General features: G+C 40.7%; 1 protein-coding gene across 6 annotated transcripts in view; it reads right to left on the reverse strand.

The window, feature by feature from the left end:
* Nucleotides 1-864: 864 nt before the first annotated feature.
* Upf2 (UPF2 regulator of nonsense mediated mRNA decay) overlaps nt 865-23,746 on the reverse strand; it is a 118,265-nt gene continuing 95,383 nt past the window's right edge. For 3 of the 6 annotated variants that reach the window (XM_059263546.1, XM_059263547.1, XM_059263548.1), the window contains 6 exons: nt 22,976-23,077; nt 22,639-22,737; nt 17,186-17,353; nt 11,912-12,053; nt 10,587-10,707; nt 865-2,146 (listed from right to left, as the gene is read on the reverse strand). In XM_059263546.1, coding sequence (XP_059119529.1) covers nt 2,137-2,146; nt 10,587-10,707; nt 11,912-12,053; nt 17,186-17,353; nt 22,639-22,737; nt 22,976-23,077 — 642 coding nt within the window. In that variant the 3' untranslated portion in view covers nt 865-2,136. Of the gene's footprint in view, nt 2,147-10,582; nt 10,708-11,911; nt 12,054-17,185; nt 17,354-22,638; nt 22,738-22,975; nt 23,078-23,746 lie in introns of those variants that run through there. The other 3 variants (XM_059263549.1, XM_059263551.1, XM_059263550.1) reach the window with 3 other exon arrangements.

Below are 23,746 nucleotides of genomic sequence, written 5' to 3' on the forward strand. Positions count from 1 at the left end.
ACAACCCCACCCATTACTGGGCTCCTTGGGCTGCTTCTTTTGTTTCTTTTTCCTCCTCCACTTTTCTCATCGTATCCTTCTTTGTTCTTCCCACCACGTACTACTGCCTATGATGATCCCCCTGGCTGGCTGCTTGGTTTTAAGTGGGTCAGTTCTGCAATGACTGTCATGCAAAGGCAATACATGTAAGGGTGTCTGAGGCCCTGCTAGGAAAGTGCAGGGCTTACCTTGAGAAAGGTTCTCAGGTGGGTTCTAAGCTCAATAGTTCTGAAAGGTGGATCACTAGAAGGAAGGAAGGAAGAAGTCTGACAGCTGGGTTTGTGAACATCTGTTTATCTTTGGTAAATGTGCATGTGTCAGGGACTAACTTAGCAACATTGGGAGGAAGTTCTTCCTTTGTTTGTTTCATATTTCTTAGAGATGCAACACAGGGCCTGAGTCATGCTAGGCAAGACACCTACACCTACTACCTGGTTTTTAAAGACAATGAATGTCTTCTGTGCATGGTGGCACATACCTTTAATCCCAGCACTTGGGAAGCAGAGGCAGGCAGATTCCCAAGTCTATGTATTGAGTTCCAAAGTCTACAGAATGAGTACAAACAGCCAAGGCTATAGGAGGACCTTATTTAAAATAAAACAAAAACAAAAACAAAATAAAGACAAAGTTTCACTATATACTCAGGTCACTATATAGCTCAGGTTAGCTTCCAACTTGTGATCCTCCTGCCTCAGTACTGAGTTCTGGGATTAGTCATGTACTACCGTATCTATCAGAGAATATTTTTATAAAGCATGAAGACGACCATGGGTGATCCTAGCTGATCAGCTGAAAGGTTTCCCAAACAAAACAAATCATGCCAAATCCAAATTACAACACTTTATTGCAGCATCGGCAAAGGTCAGATTTCTGAAGCTGGTGAAGATTGGGCAGCATTTCCATGTGAAATGTTACAACTTTACAAGTTTTGTTTCTTATTGAAATCTACATGCAGAAACTGAAACATGGTAAAAGAAAGATGCAAAATAGAAAAAAAGATGTAATCAAGTTGTAGCATACAGATGTGTTCTTTAACTAAATCACTATGCCTATTGAAAGCAAATGAAAGATACCTATCCTAATAAATTAACAGACTGTCAGAAACAGACTAAGAACCCTCATTTCTACTGGGGGGGGGGGGGAGGGGAGAAAAACAAAATGAAAGGAAAACAAAAGCAAAGTAAGAGCTCTACTTGTTTCCATATTTTGTTTAGACACAGAGGCTGTAAACCCATGAAGGTCAACAAAAGACTCTGATCCACTTCTTGTTGTCCTTGTCACTCTTCTGTGACATGCTCCCTGGCACGCTTGGTTTTCAATGATACTTACAATGGGCTCAACTGTATCCCCGTTCTTAGGCTGGTGTCAGACTTTTCTAAACCATCTGAATTAATGCTCTGCATATTAACAGTCTTCACATTTTCTTTCACTATAATAGGCAATTTTACATCACTGACTCTGATGGACAAAACAGGTTTTCCCTCCCTCATCCATTGTTCCTCTTACAACAAACTCCTTAACAAAACCCTTCCTGGTGGCTTATCTGGCATTTGTATATCTTTCATCATTTTGTTGTCCTGCATGTAAGTTTTTACTAGAAGATTTTACTGCTTGCTCTATACTTTTCTACTGTAGTCCTGGAGCCCCCAAATGTATCTTCTTCCAACATGGGATGTTCAATTCAGAGACACTGTAACTTAAATCAAGTTTAAAACTCAAGTTCATTTCCCCCATACCATTCCCATCTCAACCGTGTCTTCTCTGGCTCAGTCATCTCATTGACGCTCTTCCTGGTGTAACTGCTCAGTAGTCAAGTGAACCTTCTCATTTCTTGACTGCCATTCTCAAGAGAAGATTAACCCTCACGTGATTTCCATTACAAAAGGCCTTTCTGCCTTGTCTGGAAGCGTCGGCTTGTTCCGGTGTTGGCAGAGGCTGGTGTTTCTGCCTCTTGGCCCCAGCCTGTCCCAGGTTTAGATTCGCAACTCTCTAGACCGACATGCTGAGATGTGTCCGCTGCTCTCATTCAATTGCTGGAGGACTCCACTATCCACAACATCAGATACAGGACCTAATGAAATGACACGTGCTGCTGGATCAACGTCTCCTAAAGGTACAAACAGGGTGATGTTAGGAACTTTACTACTGCAGGACAAGGAAGAGTAAGGCACCTGACATCGACTTCTCCAAGTAAATACTTTTTGAAGATCATACACGTTCTCCATAGGAGGTGTGCCCCTACACTTTTTTGCAGCTAATTTCTCTGTCTTCCACCTTCTCCCTCTCCCATACTTTTTATATGGTCATATGGAGCCCAACCTGGCCTTCTACTCACTATGTAGCTGAGGATAATTATGAACTCCTGATTTTCCCGTCTTCTGCTCCCAAGTCATAGGATTATAACAGGCATGTGCCACCATATTGGCTCTCTACAACTAAGATGTTAAGAAATCACAGTTTATGAGTGGTGTATCACCAAAATGCATATGGTGAAGTCTAACCTATAAAACATCAGACTGTAATCTTATTTGTAAACAGCTGTTGGCATGTGTAATCAGTTAAAATGTGACCATGCTGGGATAGGGTGGGACATGATTATGTTCTTATAAAATGAAGACTGGACACAGAGATGAAATAAAAGAAAGTATGGACACAGAAAGAATGCTATGTGGAGATAAAGACACAGACTAGGGTGATATATCTACAAGCCACGGACTGCCAGAAAGCTTCTGGAAGCTGGGAAGCCTGAATATGTTCTTCACAGCTCAGAAGAAATCAACCTTGCTGATTCCCTGGCCTCACATTTCCTGTTTCCAAAACTTAGACAACAAACTTCTGCTGCTGAAACCACTCAATCTGTGGCACTTCATGGCAGCTTGAATGAACTTCTACATTATGTTTTACAAGCAGCAGGTTATAGTAGCAAGAAACTTTCAAGGGATAAAATATGAACATGGAGAAGTGTATCCTGAGCTGTTACCTCCCAGAAAAAAACAAAAAACAAAAAACAAAAAAACCTCCCAAAACTGAACTAACTGAACGGGGTGTGTGTGTGCGTGTGCGTGTGCGTGTGCGTGGATATCAACACAACCATTCCCTAAAAGAAAGAATTCAAAGATGCAAAGGTCTCTCCTGAAGTAAACACAAAGCAACTGTATAAAATGGAATAAGTGCCGTGGATGAGAAGAGAAAATGTTAAAAATCTTTGTAAGACAGACTTTTAGTAGCGTCACTAGACTACTTTACAGGCAAGGAATCATCCAGAGTGATTCTAAGAGCTGAAAAAAGTACTTCTAACACACTGGGTTAATGTTATTCTAGGAGGTATACTATTTCATAATAACTAATAAAGAGGTTCCTACATGGAGTGTGGTGGAACAAAACAACCCCAGTCTCTGTACTGGAATTATGAGAGCTGAAGGCCTTCCTGAGCTACACAGAGAGATTCTGTCCCAAAAAAACTATGGGCTGGGGGTTTAGCTCAATGGTAGAACATATGCCTAGATGGGTTAATTATCCAGCAATATGTTTGTGTGTTGGGGAGGGGGGTATTAATAAAAGTTGTAAACCAGATGTCCTAGCTGCTTGAAAAGATGAGATGGGAGAACTAGGCTTGGGATTACTTAAATCAACCTAGACAACATAGCAATACCCTGTCTCAAAACAAAAACAAGAGTAGGCAGGATGCATTTCAGGAAATAACTGATGTGCATCTGCAAAGTTTGAAGAACACTGGAATAATCCACATGAAACTGAAGCATCCAGACATCAGTACCAACACTTGTGAAAGACACCACACTCTCAGTTTTCAACACTAACAGAATAGAAAGCAACTTGTTCAGCACTACAGAAAAATTTAGAAAATAGTTTTACTTGAAGCATCTTACCCCATTCAAGGTAAATGCCTGTAATTTTCTCAAGGGCTGAAGTTTTAATTTACAGTCCTATCAACTCTTGATTAGGCCTATCAAATCCCTAGGCAAAGATGCTGCCACTACTTCAGTAACCAATCTGCAAGGAAATCTCATTTAACTGACATGTAAAATCATGAATATTAAAAACTGACTTTAAAAACAATCCATCAACTTAATCTATTTGGAGGCAGTTTCTCAGGTGTTTACCATGTAGGCTCAAGGTTCCTCCACACAGAAAGCCCCTTACTACAGCGCACTTAAAACACCTGTTGAGGCCACATTCTTTTACCAATGCTATCTTGAAGTGAAAACCAAAGAAAGCAAATAGGACCCAAACCACCAGAAGACTCCATCCTGCTGTTCTCTCCTCTTCACTTAGAATTTTTTTTTAAGATCTATTTTATTATATAAACAGTGTTCTTTCTGCAAGTTTGTCTGTACGCCAGATCTCATTATAGATGGTTGTGAGCTACCATGTGGTTGCTGGGAATTGAACTCACGACTTCTGGAAGAGCAGTCAGTGCTCTTAACCTCTGAGCCATCTCTCCAGCCCCCATTCACTTAGAATTTAAAATTGAAAACCAGAGACCACTTGGTACTCCAAAAGTCTCAACACCTCTTGTTTACACACTTGCCTTCTCTTTTACAATGTTCGTTCACACCTACATCATCATCATCTTTTTTTTTCCTTTTTTCTTTTTGGTTTTTCAAGACAGGGTATTCCTAGCTGTTCTGAAACTTATTATGTAGACCAAGCTGGTCTTGTACTCACAGAGATCCGCCTACCTCTGCCTCTGGAGTGCTGGGATTAATGGCATGTGCCACCACTGCCCAGCACACCTACATCTTTAAATTGTTCATTAGACTTTCAAAGGGCCTTTAAAAAGATTTACTTTATGTGAATGTTTGCCTGTGTGTATGTACATATATGTACCATGTGCATGCCTGATCTCGTGGCGATTAGAGGAAGGTGTCAGATCCCCTGGAACTGGAGTTACATACAGATGGTTGTAAGCTGCCACAACCAAACTCAAGTCCTCAGAAAGATCAATAAGTACTTCGAACCACTGAGCCAAGTACTCTCCCACCACATGCCACCCCCACCCCATCCCTTTAGAGGCAGGGAACTTGCTATGATCAAGCAAGCCTTGAACTCAAAGAAATAACCTGTTTCTGCCTGGCCAAGTACTAGGACAAGCATGTGCCACCATGACAGGCTCAGAGGGCTATTCTTAAAGATGATGGATATGTTGGCTAGTTTTATGTCAACTTGATACAGAAGCTAGAGGTATCTGAAAGGAGGGAACCTCAATTGAGAAATTGTCTCCATAAAATGGGGCTGTATGGCATTTTCTTAATTAATGATTGATGAGGGAGGGCCCAGCCCATTGTGGGAGGCACCAACCCTGGGCTGGTGGTCCTGGGTTCTGTAAGAAAGCAGGCTGAGCAAGCCAGTAAGCAGCACCTTTCCATGGTCTCTGCTTCAGCTCCTGCCTTCAGTTCCTGCTTGAGTTCCTGTCCTGACTTCCTTTGGTGATGAACAGCAATATGGAAGTGTAAGCCAAATAAACCCTTTCTTCCCAACTTGCTTTTTGACCATGGTTTCATTGCAGCAACAGAAACCCTAAGACAAGTTGGTACCAGCATAGTGGGTATTGCTGTGACAGACCTGACCATGTTTTTGGGAGGATGTGGAAGGATTTAGAATTTGGACTTGAGAAGCCATTGAGTGTTGAGAGCTCAGTAGGATGGGCTGTAGGAGCTTGGAAGATAAGAATGTTGTGAGCAATGCAGAAGATGGAGGCCTGGCTTGTGAAATTTCAGAGGGAAGTTTAAAGACTCTATCAGGGCTATCTGCTATTTTGATTTAAGATTCTGTAGTTCTGGTTAGCTGGGCTGAAGAGTCAGCTATGATTAACAAAATACCAGAACTACTAAAGCAAAACCTTTGCTTTGCTGGTCAGCTGGAGGTGAGAATTTAGTGGTGATTAAGAAGAGACCAGCTTCACTAAGGTGAAATCTTCACGTAAGTGTGTCCTGAGAGTCAGCACACAGAAGCTGTATTCCAAAGGCAGCCAAGGTTGTATCTCGAGCTGGCAGCAGAACTTGGTAGTGTAAGAGTCACCCAGGTGGTACTGGTTTTGAAGGCATGAAGAGGTCATGGAGAGCAGCTGAGGTTTGGCACTGTAAGAAGCCTGGAGAGGCCATTAGTGAAGCTACAGCCTTAGTAGCATTCAAGGCCCAGGACTGAAGGGGTCATGAAGAGCAGCTGAGGTTTGGCACCCTGAAGAGAGCTTATAAGAGGTTATTGGTGAAAAGTGCAACCCAGTTGTAGCAGAGGACCCCACCAGTTTGGAGATGCCAATACCACGAGACAACCACCAAGGACAGCAGCAGCAGTGGCATGGAGCCAGCTGGAGTCTCAGCTGTGTGTGCTGCAAGGGCAGAGCACAAGAAGTGACCCAAGCCCCTTGGAGGAGTCCTACAGAGTGCGAGTGGATCCCAGACATTGGACATTGTGTCATTCACACAGCTGGAGTCTGGTTTTGCTTTGGTTTGACTGTGACTGTGCCCTGCTTCTTCCCTCTTTAAGAAAGAAAGTATGGGCTGGAGAGATGGCTCAATGGTTAACAGCACTGACTGCTCTTCCCGAGGTCCTGAGTTCAATTCCCAGCAACCACATGGTGGCTCACAACCACCCATAATGAGATCTGGTGCCCTCTTCTGGCCTGCAGGGACACATGCAGGCAGAACACTGTATACATAATAAATAAATCTTTAAAAAAAAAGTATTTAATTTTGATTTTTACAGGAGCCCACAGCTGAAAGACTTTGAACTTTTAAGAGATTTTGGATTTTCAGAGAGACTGAATATTTTAAAGAGACTGAAATTTTAATGTGTTTGAATTTGTAAAGATTGTGGGACTTTTAAAGTTATTTAGGTTTTTTGTTTGTTTGTTTGTTTTTTGTTTTTTTTTTTTTTGGTGTTTTGAGACAGGGTTTCTCTGTGTAGCTTTGCGCCTTTCCTGGGACTCACTTGGTAGCCCAGGCTGGCCTCGAACTCACAGAGATCCACCTGGCTCTGCCTCCCGAGTGCTGGGATTAAAGGCGTGCGCCACCACCGCCCGGCTTATTTAGGTTTTTAATGTGACATCTTGGGGGTGAATAAGAAAGGAAGGGCTGTGGCTTAATAGCGATGTGTTTGTGTGTCAAGTCGACAAGGGGTCAGTTGTGCTGGCTGGTTTTGTGTGTCAACCTGACACAAGTTAGACTCATCAGAGATGAAGGAGCCTCAGTTGAGGAAATGTCTTCATGAGATCCAGCTGTAAGGCATTTTTTCATTTAGTGATCAATGGGGGAGTGTCCAGCCCATGGTGGGTGGTGCCATCCCTGGGCTGATGGTCCTGGGTTCTATAAGAAAGCAGGCTGAGCAAGCCATGGGAAGCAAGCCAGTAAGCAGCACCCCTCCATGGCCTCTACATCAGGTCCTGCCTCCAGGATCCTATCCTGTTTGAGTTCCTGTCCTGACTTCCTTCAGTGATGAACAGTAATTTGGGAAGTCTTAGCTGAATAAACTCTTTCCTCCCCAACTTGCTTTTTGGTAGTGGTGTTTCATCACAACAATAGAAACTCTAACTAAGGAAATGGATAAGTTAGGGTTTTCTTTTCTTTTTTTTTTTTTTAAGTTGTGTTTTAGATAAAATAGGCTAAAGAAGTTAGCTGACGAGTTATGACTTTCACAAATAAAGGATACAAGGAATGAGCTTGGAGGAGACTTGAAGAAAATTAAGTGATTAAACATAGACTGTAAAAAGTCCCTTTATCTACTCAACTCCTATTTATTCAGTTAGATGCTTCAGTTAGATGCCAGCAAGTAAGTGCCACATAGGAGATACAAGGAAAGACAAAGCACAGTCCTTACCCCTACAGCAATCTCCTGGGGGGAATGGAGGAGGCAAGCTAACAGGTAATTAAGTAGGCATTGCTCTGTAGAACACAGAGTTATGGCAGCATATCTTTATTTACTTAGGTCAGTCCTGAGAATATCAAGGCAGGCCCTAAAAGAGGAACAGAGCTACTGTGGTTGGGGAGAAACAATATATGGTGGCTTCAGAGAGAGGGAGAAAGGAATACAGTTAACCAAGAGGCCAGCTTGGCTGAGAATATGAGAAAGACAACAAGAAATGTTAACCAAGTTGTGTAATTCAGAGTTCATACTATAAGCTCAGCATGAGGGACCACTGATGGGCTTTAAGTAGAAGGGGTCACTAAGTCATATGGCAGACTGCATCTCAGAATACTAAGTATAGTGAAGAGAATGACTTGGGAGGGTTGAAATAGACTACAAAGTTGATGAGGGGCTACAATAGCAATCTACACTTGATCTTAGCTAAAAGAGCAATGCTGCAGTACTCCAATTGGGCTCTTGATCTAAATCTTGGCAGTAATCTAAATCTTGGCACTCATGTAGAAAACATTACTTAGTAGTTACTTAGTAAAAGAACACAAATGAATTTATTATGTAGACAAGGGAATTGAAGGAAAGGGATGAGCAAAACCCCAAACCTCCTTTTCAGTGTAGACAAATGGGGTTGGCTATGTTAACTAAGTTGGAGAATACTGTGGGAGAAGGGATTGGGCCAGGGCACAAATATACAGTTGACTAGTCAGAAGCTTAAGCTCAAGGTTTGGGTGTAAGAGTTCTGGATTGCAAATGGACCACAGCAGGGATGAACCGTTTCCAGAGAATAGATGGCAAGGAGAAGGCTGAGTCTAAGGAACAAGGACATTTACTGTCAATCAATGCTCATAGTTACGGGGATTGGAGAAGGAAAAAAGCAGATACCAGCAGTCACAGAAACCAAGGGATGGGTACATAAGGAAAAAAGGGGCAGTACTTTAATCCAGTATTCAGGAAGAATAGGTAGGCAGATCTGAGTCCAAAGCCAGCTTGGTTTACATAGTAAGTTCCAGGCTACCAGAGCTAAATAGTAGGACCCTATCTCAAAATAAGTAAATAAAAGGGGAGGGGGGCTGGAGAGCTGGCTCAGCAGTTTGGAGGACTTGTTGCTTTTGCAGAGGACTCCAATTTCATTCCCAGCACCCACATGGTGGCTCACAACCATCCTGAACTCCAGGTCCAGGGAATCCAGTGTCTTCTGACTTCCTCATGTACCAGGGATGTATGTGGTGTACAGACGTACATGCAGGCAAAACACTCATAAAATTAATTTTTTTTTACTTTTTTAAATCTCCAAAACCAAAAAATAAAGCTTATACTGTGAGGGTGACTAAGACAATACCCAAGAGGCAGGAAGGGTTCCCAGTGAAGCTTCAGCGAGCCCGCAATGCTAAGTCATAGCCTTACTTTGAGGAAAGGAAGAACAAACAAGGCTACCTCTTTCAATGGGGAATGCAGAGGGAAACCAAACAATGTTAAAGAATTTTGGAAAGACAACTATGTAACACCATCAACAGACTAAGAAAGGCATAAACAGGGCTGGAGAGATGGCCCAGCAGTTAAAAGCACTGACTGCTTTTTCAGAGGACCCGGGTTCAATACCCAGTACCCACATGGCAGTTCACAAGTGTAACTCCAGTTCCAGGGAATCCGAAACCCTCACACAGACATACATGCACGCTAAAGGTCAATGCATGTGAATTTTTTTTAAAAGGTGTGTTTATATATGCACTTATATATTTAGTTATCTATTTCCCCATATCTTATCTGTTTCCTACTTCCTAGGAAATACTTTGTATTAAGTCTTTTAATTTTTGTTTGGTTTTAAATAAATGACTAAGCTGAGTGTTGTGGTATACACCTTTGATCCTAGCACTTGGGAGGCAGAGGCAGGCAGATGATGAGTTCAAGGCAAACCCAGTCTACAGTGAGCTCCAGGGTATCAAGAGCTACAGAGACACTCTGTCTTGAGCACCCACACACCCGCACCCCACCAAAAAAAAAAAAAAACCCCAAAACAAAAACAAAACAAAAAACCCCAAAACAAAAACAGCTAGGGCAGAATTAACTTTCAAGTACTTATAGGTTCATTTTCTAGCCTTGGGGGTATGGACTCCAGCCTTGAGGGTATGGAAACTGATTTCTTATACTTTTTCACAACCCAACATATAAAAATGATAAAAAGACATTATCTGAGTTGAGAAAGTCTTGGATATTGACAAGAACACCTGAGAAGTTAGCCTACCAAATGGAAATGTCAATATTATGGTAAATATCAAAATAAAAACATTCTACAGTTCTGGTTTCTGATGACGTTACAAAAGGGACAGATAGGCCAGGCAGTGGTGGTGCATGCCTTTAGTCCCAGCACTTGGGAGGCAGAGGCAGGAAGATCTCTGTGAGTTTCAGGCCAGCCTGGTCTACAGGCCAAGATCCAGAAAAAAAAAAAACCCCAAAAAACTATATATATATCAATACTACAACATACACTTTATGGAATAGGCAAGAAACTAATATTTCTCATTGCCTTTTAAGCTATTTTGCATGTTTAGCAGTGACGTAACAGGCTTCAGAAAAGTTAACTGTATTGAGTCTAATGCCAAACTCTCAATTTGTTCACAAAAACATGAACAGAAACTCTTGTGAGAAAGAAGCAAGTGAAGGCTGTTTACCTCCCACCAGTCTTAAAGATTAGATCTGCATTAGGTGCTCCCTTTGGATGTTGGTAACGAGGCCGCCGCTCACGATTGGTGTTTGCTGGAGCTGGGCGCTGTGCAAGAGACTGCAACATTTCTGTGATGAGGAGCAAAGAGAACAATGCTGTTAGCTCTTGTAAATATACACTTCTACAAATGCACAAAACACCAGGGAGTTTAAGTACATTGGTGTTTGTACGTAGGTAGCAACTTTCAAAAAAGAGCATTATAAAGGCTAACGATTATGAAGTATTGAAAGCATGAAAAGGTAAAGGAAGTAACAGTTTTGATAGCTACATCTCAAAATACTCTCGGACAACCTAGGGGTGTTGTTCCTCCTCAGGCACTCTGTCCATCCTGTTTTTTTCAACAGGGTTTCTCATTGGGACTTGGGCCTTGCCTATTACTTCAGGTGGCTTGGCCAGCAAGCCCCAGGGATCTGCCTCCCCAACATTGGGGTTGCAAACTTTAATCACCACACCTGGCTTTTTATGTGGGTGCTAAGAATTCCAACTCAAGTCCTCAGCTTGGTACAAATTGAACTTCATAGCCAATTTTCCACATTTTTATTTATATTGGTAAGATTTTTCTTTTTTTTTTTTTTTTTTTTTGGTTTTGATTTTGTTTTTTGAGACAGGGTTTCTCTGTGTAGTTTTGCGCCTTTCCTGGAACTCATTTTGTAGACCAGGCTGGCTCGAACTCACAGAGATCTACCTGTCTCTGCCTCCCAAGTGCTGGGATTAAAGGCGTGCGCCACCACCGCCCAGCGGTTGGTAAGATTTATTTTTATAGCTGGGAGTGATGGTACATGCCTTTAATTCCAGCACTTAGGAGGCAGAAGCAGGTGGCTCCTGAGTTTGAGGCCAGCCTGATCTATAGAACAAGTTCCAAGATAGGGCTATACAGAGAAACCCTGTCTTGAAAACCAAGCCCCCTCCCTCCAAAAAAATTAATTTTAACTGTGTGTTTGTGTGAGTTTTGTGCCCATGAATGCCAAGGAAAACCAGAGGAGTGGGTCCTCCTAGAGCTGGAGTTACAGGCAGTTTTGAGCCTCCAGATGTAGTTTCGAGCAATCAAATTCAGGTCCTCTGGAAGAGCAGTATGTGCTCTTTACTGCTAAACCATCTTTCCAGCCCCTCTACATTGTTAACAGGTTTCTTTCTTTTTCTGAGATAGAGTTTTACTATGTAACCCAAGATGTCCTCAAATGTATGGTGACCCTCCTGCCTCAGCCTCCAGAGTGATGGCACTGTAAGCCTATGGCCTATGCCACCATTCCTGGCCTATAAATTATTTTATACCTTGATAATCTTCTTGTTCTTGTCGTTCATTGATATCTAATGTGAGCTTTTTCATTCTCATCCTCTCCTCTTGTTCTGCTTGTTGCTGGTTCCAATGATTTGCAGCAAGTTGGGACGACATGGGCACATTAAGAATCTTAAACTGGAGGAAAAATAACATTGGAATCACAAATAGTCTGATAAAATAGTTAAGTAGAATTAAATATATTAGTTTAGAAAACAATACTATCAGGCCAGGCAGTGTTGGCACATGCCTTTAATCCCAGCACTTGGGAGGCAGAAGCAGGTGGGTCTCTGTGAGTTCCAGGCCAGCTTAGTCTATAGTTAGTTCTAGGACAGCTAAGACTATACAAAGAAACCCTGTCTCAACACTCCCCCCAAAAAGAATAAAACAACCCCCTCAAAAAAACCCAATACTATCTACCCTTCACTATAAATCAGATTTAGTTCAAAAGATACCTGTATTATTCTAAGAAAAAACACAGCCTATCAGAGGTAGATGGGAACTGAAAGGCCACTAAGTTTGACTGACTTCATGAATAGCAGTTGTCTGGAAGCATACACCTAGAGACAGGACAACTTTTCATCCTGCAGACCTGTCATATGTAAACAACTTTCAAAAGGCTTTTACAGAGCAAAATGAAAGGCACACTCCTTACATTTCTACCTGCCTCCCAAACCATACAGGGCAAATCTGACCCATCTTCAGCATTCTGAGCACTTCTTTGTTTTGAAGATGAGCATGAAGCAACTGACCCAGAGATCCAGTTCCCTTTCTTGGAATGCTTGTTTTAAGCAAGATGTTTCTAGCTTAGGAATGCATATGGCAGACAAACCTAGATAAAAATCTATAAAATTATGGCTCATGGCTCCCTGGAAAATTTTTTAAGTAAGATATGCTAACCAGCTAAGCATAAAACAAAGGTGTTTCATAACCTAAATTCTCTGTTGCACTATCATGAGACTTCATCTATGACTCTAGATCAAAGGCATGATCACTCACTGAGCTTCGGAGCATGTGTGTCAGTAAGAGTAACAGAGGGGAACTGAAGGTGTTATTTTAAGCTGGATCATAACAGCTGCATTTTAAAACTATATATGTGTATATATAATATAAAGCCTCAGGTTACAGTAAGTACTAATTATTCTAATCAAAACATGTAACAAATCATAATTCTTTATGGGTACTGGTTGCAAACCAATGGTTTGTCTTCCAGTAGTAAGTTAAATATGCTTTGCATTTTTTAAACATTATTTTATTTGCACATTTGCTTTTGTAAAGGAGAGAAACTGGATTCCTCAGAGCTGAGTTACAGGTGTCTACTGGATTCTGGTTTGTTAAATGGGTGCTTAGAACCAAATTCCGGTCCTCATGACTGCACTGCAAACACTGAACTGTTGAGCCATCTCTCTAATCCCTATTTTTTTCTTCTTCGAGACAGGGTTTTTCTGTATAGCTCTGGCTGTCTTGGAACTCAAGAGATCCACCTGCTGCTGCTTCCTGAGTGCTGCCCGGCTTACTTTGTATTTAAAAAAAATATGCTGAATTATATAACAGAGCTATTATGCTAAAGTATTTTTAATGATCAAATTCATAAATACATAAATGTAGACATTAATTGTTGATATTGTTTTTCTTTCAGTTCTAGTCACCAACTCACTTCACTGATAGAATTTTTTCTGCAGATGACTGCCACAGTAAGATTTTTCTAAACAGAAATCTAGTACACAAAGAGATCTTTCACTGAAGTGAAGAATTAAACATTCTTATACAGCAACAAATTTCACACTTGTAGAAAAGCCATAGCACCAGAAGACCAACACCCAAAAGCCAAATAAGAAAATAAAAATCAGAACAAAATACACTTATTCAGACCAGAAAATACCATGATGCTTCTTCAAATAATTTTCCTGAAACTGGCCTTCAAATCAATAACCCTGTTTCTGCCTCTGGGAATTATAGGTGTGTATCACCATGCCTGGCCTTAAGGTACATCTTGATTTACCGTCAAAGCCTACAAGTTGTATATGAACTAAACAGCATGTGCAAGCTGATGACAACAGATTTTTATGCGTACCTGAATGCAACAAAGAGGAAAACTATTGTTTTATAGCTTTTCTTCAGAAAAGGTATTACTAAGCTTCCTCTTAGTTAATAAAATTCAGGACCCAAGGTACATGCCAAGACATTAGTAGCTATGCAGTAATGGGAACCAAGAAATATCTAATTCTAGTTGCTAAACACTGCCCTTTGTGCCCTCCTCCACATGTAAAGGCTTTGTGCATTGTATATGCCTTAAAATGTTAGAACTAAATGACTTTTCCAGACTTACTTTTTTGTGCCAAGAAAAGCCATTGGCATGGGTAGGGAGTATAGAGAGAGAGCACAGAGGAGAATAAGGGAGACCTAAAATGTGATGACTAAATTTTCTTTAAAAAAGTCTAGCTCAAAAACTAAGTAGGCCTAGGGAAAAAAGTTCAATCTCTGGGATTTGAGAACCCTGGTTACAGTGGTAAATTAGCAATTTCAGGTAACTGAAAAGCAGTTTTCGGCAAAGATCTGGGTACAAAACCTAATTTAGGATTCTTACCAAAACCGGCTCTCACTTCCCTCCTTAGAGACTGAGTGAACACAGAAAGCACAACCCTGGTCTACAGAGAGCAGAGAGGTGGGCCTTCTGAAAGCACAAGGAAACCTGTACATGCACACACATGCATACCTTCACAGAGAGAAGGTGGGGGTGATGAAGGAAGCTAGTGTTTGATTTTAACATGTTAACTTTAACGTTAGTCATGATGTGAAGTCCTTGCTGGCCCTATTATTTTGCTATAATGGAGACTTCTTTATACACCAGCTAGCAAAAGAATGGTATAAAGTAGGACTTCCATGATCCCTTATCTAAACAAGAAATTATGGACAAGAACAGAGATACTCATTTAGAAATTAAAAAAAAAAAAAATGCAGAAGAGAATTTTATCTAGTCACACAGCCCAAACACCAGACTGAGATCAGCAGTGTGGAGGGTGGGTGAGCATGGCTGCAAGGTTCTTCAAGCCTCTGTGACCCTCAGCCTTGGGGCTAGGGTGCTAGTGATTGTCTTAATTTTCCCCCTTTTTTTTTAAACTGGAAAAGAAGGAAAGGGTATCAGGTCTTATCTAAGTGGGGGTTGTCTTTTCCAAGGAGCAGGCCCTCAGCCCTCATACCTGCCTAGTAGCTTGACAGCTAAGAATAGAGACTCCCAGCCAGACTCCTGGAGGTCAAGAGTCAGGGCTCCTCTTCCTGCCTAGGGAGCTAAATGACTCCCCTATCTTGCCTACTCCCAAGGTCTGAGTACTTGCACTCCAGTTCCTTGGAAAGGTGCAGAGGGATAATGCAGTGTGACAGTTTTTAGGTTTTAGAACTCTTACTAAACAAGGCTAAGGGCATGTAGGTGGCTGCCCATTTTGAGCCCCAGGTTCAAGAAGGGGCTAGTTCCAGGTTCAGGTCTTAGCAGGTGTGTGCAAGGAGTCGGCATCTTTGCTTGGGCTTCCATCTGTTGGCACTGGTGACTTAGGATAGTGCTGTAGAGCTGTTCTTTGTCCTCAAGAAGCCAATTCGGGGCTGGAGCTAGGCTTAGAAGACCTGGGGGATTGTGGAAGGTGGCTCTTTGTTCTCTACGTGACAGGACTGGGCCTCAGCTACTGTCAGCTACTGGATCCAGAAGGAGCTAAATCTGAAAGGATAGCAGGGAAGCAAGCTGGGCCTAGGGCTGTGGAGGAGAAAGGGACAGAGAAGCGGACATCCATGTGAAGTCTCTGGCCCTATTATTTTATTACTGAGACCTCTTTATACACCAGCTAGCAAAAGAATGGTATAAAGTAGGACTTCTATGATCCCTTATCTAAATAAGAAATTATGGACATTCACCAGGAGCTAGCCCTGCTAATCTTTCAGGGACTCCTGCTTACCATTATCCTCTGCCTAGGGACTTTCAGCCTCCATCTCCAGGAAGACCGTTGATTGCTTTTAAATTCAATTTGTCTCTCTATGTGTGAGATAGATAGGCAAGCAGGCAGGCAGGCAGGCAGACAAAGAGTGTGTATGTAGAGGATAATCTCTGGGAGTCAGTTCTCTCTTCTCAGGTGGTTCTGGGGCTGAACTCACCCACTGAGCCATCTCACTATGCTGGTATCATTACTTTGAATAGACTCTTCTTTCCATCACAGATGACAATCACTGAAAGTCTCCTTGTCCCTACTCCTGTCACTATCTCTTTTCACCTTGCTTTAGTACCCTCACATTACCCCAAGCTGACACTGAATTTCTTTACTGTATACCTCCCTAAACCAGAATGAAAGCTCCAAGAGAGGAAGAATTTGCTTAACTTACGCTCTATACAAAGGGCCTAGCATGAAAAGAAACAGACAAATGGCTACGCGAATAACATGAAAACCAAGGATCAGACTTTTCTACCTGTGGCAGCTATCTTATTTCATAAAATCTAGTATTTAATTTTAATAATACCATTATTTTACTTATCATTAAAATGGAAAAATATGTTAATTATTACATGAGTTAATCAACTTTAGAAATTAACCTGATATCAGAAATGATAAAACATAAAAATTCTGATACATGTGCATCCAGGAGCTGTTCTGAGAGCTGGCCTTTATCCTTGTATGTCATGTCTTATTATCTCAGTAGGATGTAAGACCCATGAGGAGAGATATTCCATCGTGTGTCACTATAGTCCTAGGACCTAGACACATATACATACTTACTGGCTCAGAGTTGATGCTCAGTAAATATCTGCTAAATGAACACATGAATCCCTAAAATAATGGTTTAATAGCCAGGGAAATGATTTTGAGGGACCATATGTAACATATGGCAAAGAAAGAGAGTATAGTAAGACTATAAGAGAAGGCACAGGGTCAGAGAACAGATTTCAAGGAAAAGTTTGGCAGCTCAGCATTTTCTTGAGATGTTAGTCAATCTTCTCTACCCATACTGAGCTTCCTTATATATAGTTTACCACATAAAGATAAGAAATTTATATATTCTTACGAATATATATGCACTTAGGATTTAAATGTCCTTTCCATTAACTCATATCCATTCTGTAAAAGTCAATCAATGCATTTCCATACATATAATGGACAATATTTCTACCACTGAATGTTTTAAAAGTTTCCATTTCTTTTTGTAGGAAAAGAGTAACTTAGAATTTATTAAACTAAGTCAATTCTCACACCTGATAACCAACTATTAACTACACAGTGGACATTTCTTACCTGCTGTTTATTGCCTTTTCTTGTTAACATGACAAATGGCATTGTGTCTGCAGACTCTGTCTCTCCTTCCCCCCCACCAAGTGGGGGCCCTTTCCTCAGCTGGCTTTTGAGATGCAAAGGAATAGCAACATCAAGTTGGTGCACTTTAACAGATTCACCACTTCTCTGCTTCAAGACAGAAATTTAAAAAGTATATAAATATTCTGAAACACAGAGAGATATAAACATAAACTGCAAACAGTATTTCTTTCTCTCTCTCTCTCTCTTTTTTTTTTTTTTTTTTTTTTGAGACAACATTTCTCACTTTTGTAGACCAGGCTGGTCTCGAACTCACAGAAATCCATCTGCCTCTGCCTCCCAAGTGCTGGGATTAAAGGCGTGTGCCACCACCACCTCCACCCAACATGGTGTTTCTTAAAACACAACCCTAAGATCCAGGGACTTTGAAACACAAATGATGCCAAGGACTATTTCTCCTCACTACCTAAAAAGCCTTTGTGTCTGACCTCCAAGGAACCATGTGATTGGCTTCTGTTTACTGCACCAGCCTCCCATAGGCACACAGCACTGCAGGTCCCATAGATTGAGCTCTTCAAAAGCATTCTGTTCTTTCACTCTCATGCCACACATCTGCTTTTATAATTACCAGAAAATCTCAGTGTGTGAAGTCTGACTCTGCCACTAGACTGAGTGCTTATTGCCCTCTCCCCAGCACCCACAGCAGTACTTTACATACAACAGGGGCTCAAACACTCAAGAACAAATGAAATCTGTAGCAATTCATATTAATTTCTTGGTTGTAGTATCAACTGATTTTAGAATTTACAATGAATTTTCCAAATGATTAATTACACGTACCTCCATTGATGCTTACTTAGTGTTAAGCTTGGAGGTAGTAAGAGTAAAAGGATTTAGTTAAGGGGTGGGGGAGACGGCTCAGTAGGTAAAGTGCATGCCATGCATGCATGAGGACCTAAGTTTGGATCACTAGCACCCATATAAAAGGCTGGGTATAGTAGTACTTGTAGTCCCAGAGTTGGCAGGCAGACACAAGAAGATCCCAGGGGCTCACTGACCAGACAGTCTAAGCCAATCTCTAGGTTCAAAAAATAATGTGAAGAGTGACAGACAAGACACACAATGTCTATCAGTCTAACACACACACACAGGGCAGGGGTGGGGGATTTATTTAGTGTACCTTCAGAAAGCTTGTAAACTTTTAAATGAGACATATACATAAGCTATAATACGTTATGGAGGTACTTACTGCTTGTACAGAGGTGACTAGTTGTGCCTAAATGGGAGTAGGTAGGTACAGGAATTTCATGAAAGATTGAACAGAAATGGGACATTTGAGAATATTAAAGACTTAGTGTAACTTCTTCCAAGCAGATGGTAAAATAGCAATTTTGGAAACAGAGAAAAAAATTTAAACAGAAGAACAAGTGCAAAAGCAGGGACCTGAAACGATGTATTTAAGGAAGTGGGAATCTTAAATTTATGCTAAAAATTCCTGTCTACATCCTGATGAATGGAGCAGGCCTGATTCCTTTCAAGGTCTCAAAAATGTTCTTCGAACATCTAAATCATCTTTTGATACAAGCTTCATATATTCAAGAGACTTGCCAATCAAACAAAATGACAGTTTTATTGATTTTTGTTTTCTAAGTTATACTTTATTAGAACTGGCCTGATATAGTCCCAGATTCATTAGATTTATAAAGATCTTTTACTTAAAAAATGAAAAGTGCTGTTAGGCAAATCCTGACCTGTATTCTTAAATTATTAATGATTACAAAATTAATACATTCTCTTTGTAAGATATTTCAATACAAAAATGTATTAGTGTATAGACTAATTCCTTTATCTTACCTCTCTCTGCCTCAGCCAACGATGCAACCACCATCAGCAATGGGTTATATTCCTCCAGACTTTCTCTTACATATGCTAACATACACATATAATCAAACAACCAGTTCTAAGCAAATTGTCCTACATTAAACACATATGATTAATTTGTAGTGCCAGAGATTGAGTACAGGGCCTTGAAAATGTCTAGGTACATCCTACCACTGAGCCACATCCTCAACCCTTTTATTATTTTTTTGAGACATGTTTGAACCCACCAAGTTGCCCAGGGTGGCCTTGAACTCATTCTGTAGTCCAATCTAAGAGTGTCACTTTGGCAAGTATTGGAAATTTTAGGAGGTGGGAACTTGTTGGAGGAAACGCACTATGGAGAAAGTACCTCTTTAGAGTCTTTACCCTGACCCCTTCTGTCTCTGCTTCCCGGCCTCTCTGAGGTAAACAGTCTTTATCATACACCCTACTACCATGCCTCAGGCATAAAGCAGAAATGGACTGAAATGGTGCTAAAAGTAATCTTTCTTCTCTATAAGTTGTTTTTTTCAGGTGGTTGTCACAGTGACAAAAGGTCTAACCAATACAAGCCTGGCTGCAGGAAGCAAGTGACTGGAGGCATGTTCTTAGGAATTTATCTTGTCTCTGGTCCCTTATGTTTCCTTGGGATGACAGCTTCCTACACCATGCACTTCCTTCATAATGCTTCTGCACTGCTGTAGTCCTAAATGTAATGAAGTCAATCAAGGACTGAAACCAAGATCCAAAACAAATTCTTCCTCCTTCAAACTATTTCTTTCAGACATCTGTCACAGCTGCAAAAGATCGAACCCACAAACTGTATCTAGTCAAGCAACTAATAAATCCAGTTCATTCTACAAACTGAAAAGCTCTCAAATCGATGTCTCTGTTTCCTGATACTGTGCTAGACAGATCACCACCATCTGTTATCCTATCGATTACCAATAGCTTTCTACCCAGGCTTTCAGCTTTTGCAGTCTTGCCCCATCAGAACTACCTCCACACAGGACTTGTTCTTCCAAGGGTTCCCATCATGGTTCTCTGTTCTTGTCACCATTTTCCTGTAGATTATATTGATCGATACTAAGCTTCTATTTAGTTTTCAAAGGCAAGATCTTTTCTGTCTCAAGACTTCCGAAATTTTCTCTACCTTCCCGTAACTAAAAAAATTTATTTTATGTGTGTAAATATTATGTCTGCATTCATGTGACTCTGTACCACTTGTATGCCTGGTCCCTGCAGAGGTGTTGGATCCCCTGAAACTGATGTACAGATGGTGACACTCTTAGATGGGACTGTACACCAGTTTCAGGGGTGCTTGGAATTGAACCTACGTCCTCTGGAAGAGTAGCCAGTGCTCTTAACCGTCGAGCCATCTCCCCAGTCCACCTTTAAATAGCTCCATTGTGATGTTAAACTTGTCTTCTCCACCATCCCACCTAAGAAGGATCTTCCTTTTCTACAAACTAAAACATGCTATCCTTACCAATACCACAATTTAGAAGTAATGTACTTGGTAGTTTTAAAATATCTATCCTCTCTAAGAACAGGAAGAGTGTCTGTCTTATTTACTACTTGTACAATCTTAGTCACATAGTAGTTGCTCAATATTTATTAAATGGTACTGACTCCATCAGCTTCTTTATACAAACTATTTTATCTCTCTTTCAGAAGATCAGAATAATTAATTATGCTTTATTTGACATGCCTCTAAAATGACATGAGATTTACTTCATAAATTAAGGGCTTTTGGGCTAATTATGGTAGCATGTACATGTAATTCAAACAGTTGGGAGGCTGAAGCAGAAAGATCATAAATTTAAGGCCAGCCTGGGCTAATAAGTCTGAGGCCAGCCTCAGCCTCCTAATAGGACTTTGCCTCAAACAACAACAACAACAACACCCCCCAAACAAAACAAAAACCAGAGAAACACTGAAGGCTTCTGTGAAAACCTCCCCACACCAAAAAAAGGGAAGGAATAGTCCAGACAGGAAGCTATTGAAGAAAGTCCTTAAAAATTTTGATAAAGATGCTGAAGTGTAGCTCTTCACAGCTGATGGCCTCTGGTGGGGGCAGGGGGGAAAGGACTCAGTTTTCTTTAAGGGGCTGAGTATGACCAAGTGTCAGTGAGTATATGGGCAACACAAATTGGACTTGGTGTTTTAATTTATTTTTTAGTTTTTTTTTTTTTTGGAGGAAGGAGCACAGGGGTGGGAGGGTAGACCTGGGAGGAATGGAAGGCAAGTGTTCAGGGTACACTGTATGAAATTCCCAAATAATTAATAAAAATATTATGTTGGGGACAAAACAAAACAAACAAACAAACAAACAAACAAAAAACCCTAACTAACCAAACATCACCACCCCCAAATATATATACCAGAACATCTGGATATATAAGCAAATTGGCCTAATACCTAATATATGTATAATGATATTATAAACTTAATAATAAATACTTTGTTAATACTTTGGAGAGGGATGAAGGAGATATGTTGAACCCTTCAATAACTGTGTCATTAGTAAAATCCAGTATTTCTTCTCTAAAGAACCAGCTCATCAGCATATAGTGACTTAATATCTTTTTTTTTTTCTTTTTTTTTCCAGAGCTGAGGATTGAACCCAGGGCCTTGTGCTTGCGAGGCAAGCACTCTACCACTGAGCTAAATCCCCAACCCCGTGACTTACTATCTTAAACAAACCAAAAACAAGACAAGAAACCACCTTGCTCTATGGCCTACCCTAGCCACTCCCTGTTTCTCTTCCCTTTCTAGCACAGACTGATCAATATTTATCTACATTGAACATTGTCACTTCTTCCCTTCACTGAACCTACCACAGTGCTTGCTCCTCACCAACTCCATGTTCTAACAAAAGCACTGTTATATCACCAAAGAGGGACAGTAATTTAATAAGCAGATGCAAACAACCCAAAGGATTTTCTCTCCAATTACAGAAAAATGTAATTATTTCAAATTACTATGTTATTTTAATAATTACTATATGGAGGGTTAGGGATGCAGTTCAGTGCCCAGATAGTACGCACAAGGTCTTGGGTTTGAGCTCCAGCACTACATACCAAATCAAAAACAAACAGCCTTGTGAGTTCTGATAAAAATCTAGTTTATTAGCTGGGCAGGTGGATCTCTGAGTTCAAGGCCAGCTTGGTCTACAGAGTGAGTTCCAGGACAGCCAAGGCCACAAAGAAAAACCCTGTCTCACCCTCCCCCCCAAATCTAGTTTACTAATGTTGTGGACATAAAGATTTATTGATCTCCTAGTACTGTCCAACACTGATGGTGGGAACCAAGCTGAGTAAGGGTAGTGCATGCTCTTAAAAATGATTGTTCCCAGTCTTACATTAACTACATTTATCCCCCTACCTCTCTCTCCCTTTCTCTCCCCTAACTGCAAATCAGGGACCCAGGAGGTGCTGGCAGTCACAACTTATGTACATGAGGTAGATACGCTACAGGGGTGGTTGTTTACAAAGACTCTCACATCAATCAGAATTTTGTGCGCTACAATGTTTTGTGTTCAAAAGAGTCTTTAAATAGAGAATATTTCATACCTGAAGGTTTTCTAGCATCATTTTGTCCAGAGCTTGAATGAAATCCTCATCTTCTACACAAGGGACATGTTTCAGTCCACCTCCTTTGATCATCACCTCCTTATCAAAACAAAGAAAATGCCACAACAAATTTTCACTGTGACGCTTCACAGGTCAGAGGTTTTCTATACAGATGTGGTCAACATAACCAAAGAATAAAGGTTAAAAGAACTTGTTACCAAAGGGAAAACTGAGTGCAAGTGAGTTCCCAAGAAAGCTAATTTTTCTTCCATAATCACAGGCTAAAATTCAAATATTCAAAACACTACACAATTAAAAAAAATCCAGCCATACATACAGCATTCTCTTCATCAGTTTCATTCTCCTTGTTGGAATCTGTGAGGTAATCTGTATTCTCCTCTTCCTCTTCTTCTCCCTCATCATCATCATCAGATCCCTCCTGAAAATAACATCAGTAGATGATTAAAACCCTTTGAAAGAGGACTTTACACGCCTTAAGAAGCTTCCTTTTATGGAGTCTGTTCAAAATGAATGACAGGACAAAGTCAGAAGGCAACATTCCTACATGCCAGAAGCTAAAAACTAGTCACAGGTCAAACAGTGCACAGCGCTGTTGCATAAACCTGAATTACACGAAAAAGCATTTCCTGAACCTTTAGTCTTTCTCACCTCTAAGGAAATTTCTCACTGTAGTTATTTTTTAATATTCATCTAATTCTACAAAGTTCAAATTTAATATCACCAGTTAAAAGCCATAATATAGCACTAAATTTTACAAGGTGCTTTAGTTTAGAAATGTTATCTTGTACTTTATTGTTCCCACTTTTTACAGTAAAAACAGAATAAAAATTCAATCTGCAGCTCAGAATAGTTTACTTTTTTTAAATTTTTTTATTTTTCGAGACAGGGTTTCTCTGTGTAGTTTTGGAGCCTGTCCTGGATCTTGCTCTGTAGACCAGGCTGGCCTTAAACTCACAGAGATCCACCTGGCTCTGCCTCCCAGTGCTGGGACTAAAGGCGTGTGCCACCACCGCCCGGTGCAGCTCAGAATAGTTAAGTAACTTGCCCAAGGACCCACTGCTACTCAATAGACACATTACTTTACTCT

Source organism: Peromyscus eremicus, chromosome 5, assembly GCF_949786415.1.
Source record: "Peromyscus eremicus chromosome 5, PerEre_H2_v1, whole genome shotgun sequence".
Lineage (NCBI taxonomy): Eukaryota > Metazoa > Chordata > Mammalia > Rodentia > Cricetidae > Peromyscus > Peromyscus eremicus.